Below are 3,285 nucleotides of genomic sequence, written 5' to 3' on the forward strand. Positions count from 1 at the left end.
AAAGATGAAGAACTAAAATTAAATATTAGAAAAACAACAACTCAAATAATCACAAATCACAATTTTTTAAATAAATTTAATAATATAAATAAAATTGATGAATCTTTAGAAAAGTTTCAAAGTGAACATAAGGATTTAATAGTACTGAAAGCAGATAAAGGAAATATAACTGTAGCTGCAAATCGAAATGATTGCATAACAACAGTTGACAATCATTTAAAAATGACATTTTATACAAAAATATCAAAACTAGTCTTGTTCCAACTTTGGAGCAAAAATGTAATGATATTGCAATTAGGTGGGAAAAAAAAGGTTTATAAATGAGTACATGGCTCACAAATTAAAAACAAATAACAGTGTTGTTTCTAAAGCATATGCTTTACCAAAAGTGCACAAAACAGATTTAAAATGGCGTTTGATTGTTTCCGCTGTAGGTTCTCCAACTTATAATTTATCAAAATACATTGCAAATTGTTTAAAACCGATTTCAGGCAAAACTCAAGCTTTTGTAAAGAATAGTTGGGAATTAAAAGAAGAACTAAAAAATTTTAAAGTTCCGGATTCACATTCTGTAGTTTCATTGGATGTAGTATCAATGTTTGATAATATTCCAATGGACCTTGCATTAGATTGCATAGAAGAAAAATTAAATTTAAACCACAATTTAACAAAAATCTCCAAAAATGAATTTATTATTGCCACTAGGACAGTATTAAATAACACAGTCTTTTCCTTTAATAATAAATTTTTTAAACAAGTTTCAGGTTGTCCTATGGGCTCCCCATTATCTCCTGTTGTATCAAATTTAGTAATGGAAGATGTAGAGAGAAGGGCCCTAGATAGTTTAACTTTTACACCTATTCTTTATAAAAGATACGTAGATGATATCCTAGCAATTGTTCCTACTGATAAAATAGAGGAATTCATTAAGACTTTCAACAATATAGAAAATTCAATTAAGTTCACGATTGAAAAAGAGGAGAATAATTCTATCTCTTATCTAGATTTATTAATTATTAAAACTTCAGAAGGAAATTTAATAACAAATTGGTATAAAAAAGCATCTTGGTCAGGACGTTATTTGAATTATAATTCTCATCATTTATTTTCTCAAAAAATTGGTCTAATAAAAGGTCTTATTGATAGATGTGTTAAATTAAGTGATATTCAATTCCGCAAAGAAAATTTAGATCAACTAAAAATTACTCTTGTACAAAATAATTACCCACTCCAATTAGTTAACAAAATCATTAAAGAAAGAAACCATGAAATTTATAATAGTTCATCTAAAAATAAAAAATGGATTGAAACTTATAATAAATATGATCTAAAGGTTTCACTTCCTTATATTGAAGGTCTTTCGGAGCGTCTTAGAAGTGGTTTAAAAAAATATAACATTAATGTATATTTTACAAACAACCACACACTTAATAAGTTTTCTTTGTTTAAAAATAAAGACAAAGATAACAAAGAAAACTTATCTGGTTTGGTATATATGATAAATTGTAAAGATTGTAATAAGATTTATATTGGGGAGACGGGTAGGAGATTAAAAACTCGTATTTATGAACATAAACGGGATTGTGAATTAGGCAATCAAAATACTGGTTTGTCACAACATGCATGGCAATTTGATCACTATTTCGATGTTGAGATTAATAATATAAAAATTTTAGCTCGTGTAGATAATGCGCAAAAAAGAAAAATATTAGAGTCTATTTTCATAAATAAGTTTAGTAAAAATTCCATCAATTTAAAAACTGAAATATTAAATGTAAATAAAATTTATCAGACTATTTTATAAAAAATATTCTATATATCAATTATTACATAATTTAATTAAAATAAAAAAAATTTAATTTCAATTTACTTTGGCGCACTTTTCACGAAATTCTCCATTTTAAAATCGGCCTTTCTATTTACTCATGTAACATTGACTTTATTTCTTATGTATTCGTTAGTCCATGTTTGTCCTTCCAAACAATAAGTAACTGTTTTGGTTGAAATCTATTTTAAAATGTAGTTAACATTATTTAATTTGGAGCCTATTCTAATTTTGAGGCTTCAAAGTGTTAAGTTTACAAATGATGTATAAAAAAAAAAAAAAAAAAATTTAACTTTTGACGATCAGAAAAATTGGGCTCTCTCCAAAATTATGCTCAATTGAAATGTCTTGTTATGGATTTAATATCAACATTGTACAGGTAAATTTATACACAATACTCAAAAAAAATTTTATTATTATTATTATTATTATTTTAAATGAAGTTGGTGATTCTTTCAAATGTATTACATATTGTTAAAAAAATTTTTTATATTAGATGATGTATTACCTTGAAGAAGACCTGCAACTAGGTTGAAACGTACGTTGGTTATATTAATTAAAATTGACGAATAAAGATTCATTGACATCTGAATCCATTTTTATTTATATTCGACCGTATGACCAGAATAAAACACATTCTCTCATTAAATTAACCTTAGTCGTAATTTACGTTGATGATTTAATTATAGCCTCGAATAATAAAAAGAAAGTAAGTGAATTGAAAGAAAACCTCGCTAACACATTTGAGATGAAAGATTTAGGGCAGGTCCATTATTGTCTCGGAATATAATTTAAACAGGACAAAGCGAAAAATGAATTTCACATGGCGCAGCCAAAGTACGTCCAAGATGTGCTGAAGCGCTTCAATATGGAAGATTGCAAGCCAGTCGCTACACCGATAAATCCTGCAGTGAAACTTTCGAAAGAGATGAGCCCGACCACCGACGAAGAAAAGAAAGGGATGAGCCAAATTCCGTACAGAAATCTCACTGGTTCTTTGATGTACTTACCTACAAGTACACGCCCGGATATAGCTTACGCAGTGAGTGCACTCAGCCAATTTAACGAAAATCCAGGTGAAGAACATTGGAAGGCTGCGAAACGAGTGCTACGTTATTTGAAGAAAACCGAAAAGATGGAAATTGTCTTTAGTGAGACAGGTGAAAAATTAATCGGTTTCTCAGATGCTGATTGGGGTGCAAATATCGACGATAGAAGATCATACACCGGCTACTTATTCAAATGGGCTGGTGGTGCGATCAGCTGGTCATCGAGAAAGCAGAGAACAGTGGCTATGTCGAGTGCTGAAGCAGAGTACATGGCTTTGTCAGAAGCAGCGAAGGAGACCATCTATCTAAGAAGATTTCTATCCGAAGTCATGGGAAAGCTGAAAACAACAGTGATTTTGTGCGACAATCAAAGTGCCGGTTTGATGACGAAAAATCCAGTGTTTCATGAGC

At 29.5% G+C, this 3,285-nt stretch overlaps 1 protein-coding gene across 1 annotated transcript in view; it reads left to right on the forward strand.

The window, feature by feature from the left end:
* Window positions 1-2,648: 2,648 nt before the first annotated feature.
* LOC117177772 (secreted RxLR effector protein 161-like) overlaps window positions 2,649-3,285 on the forward strand; it is a 969-nt gene continuing 332 nt past the window's right edge. Inside the window, exon 1 of the mRNA XM_033368684.1 lies at window positions 2,649-3,252. Within this exon, the coding sequence (XP_033224575.1) occupies window positions 2,649-3,252 (604 nt within the window). The remainder of the gene's footprint in view (window positions 3,253-3,285) is intronic.

The sequence above is a fragment of the Belonocnema kinseyi genome, chromosome 1 (assembly GCF_010883055.1).
Source record: "Belonocnema kinseyi isolate 2016_QV_RU_SX_M_011 chromosome 1, B_treatae_v1, whole genome shotgun sequence".
Classification (NCBI taxonomy): domain Eukaryota; kingdom Metazoa; phylum Arthropoda; class Insecta; order Hymenoptera; family Cynipidae; genus Belonocnema; species Belonocnema kinseyi.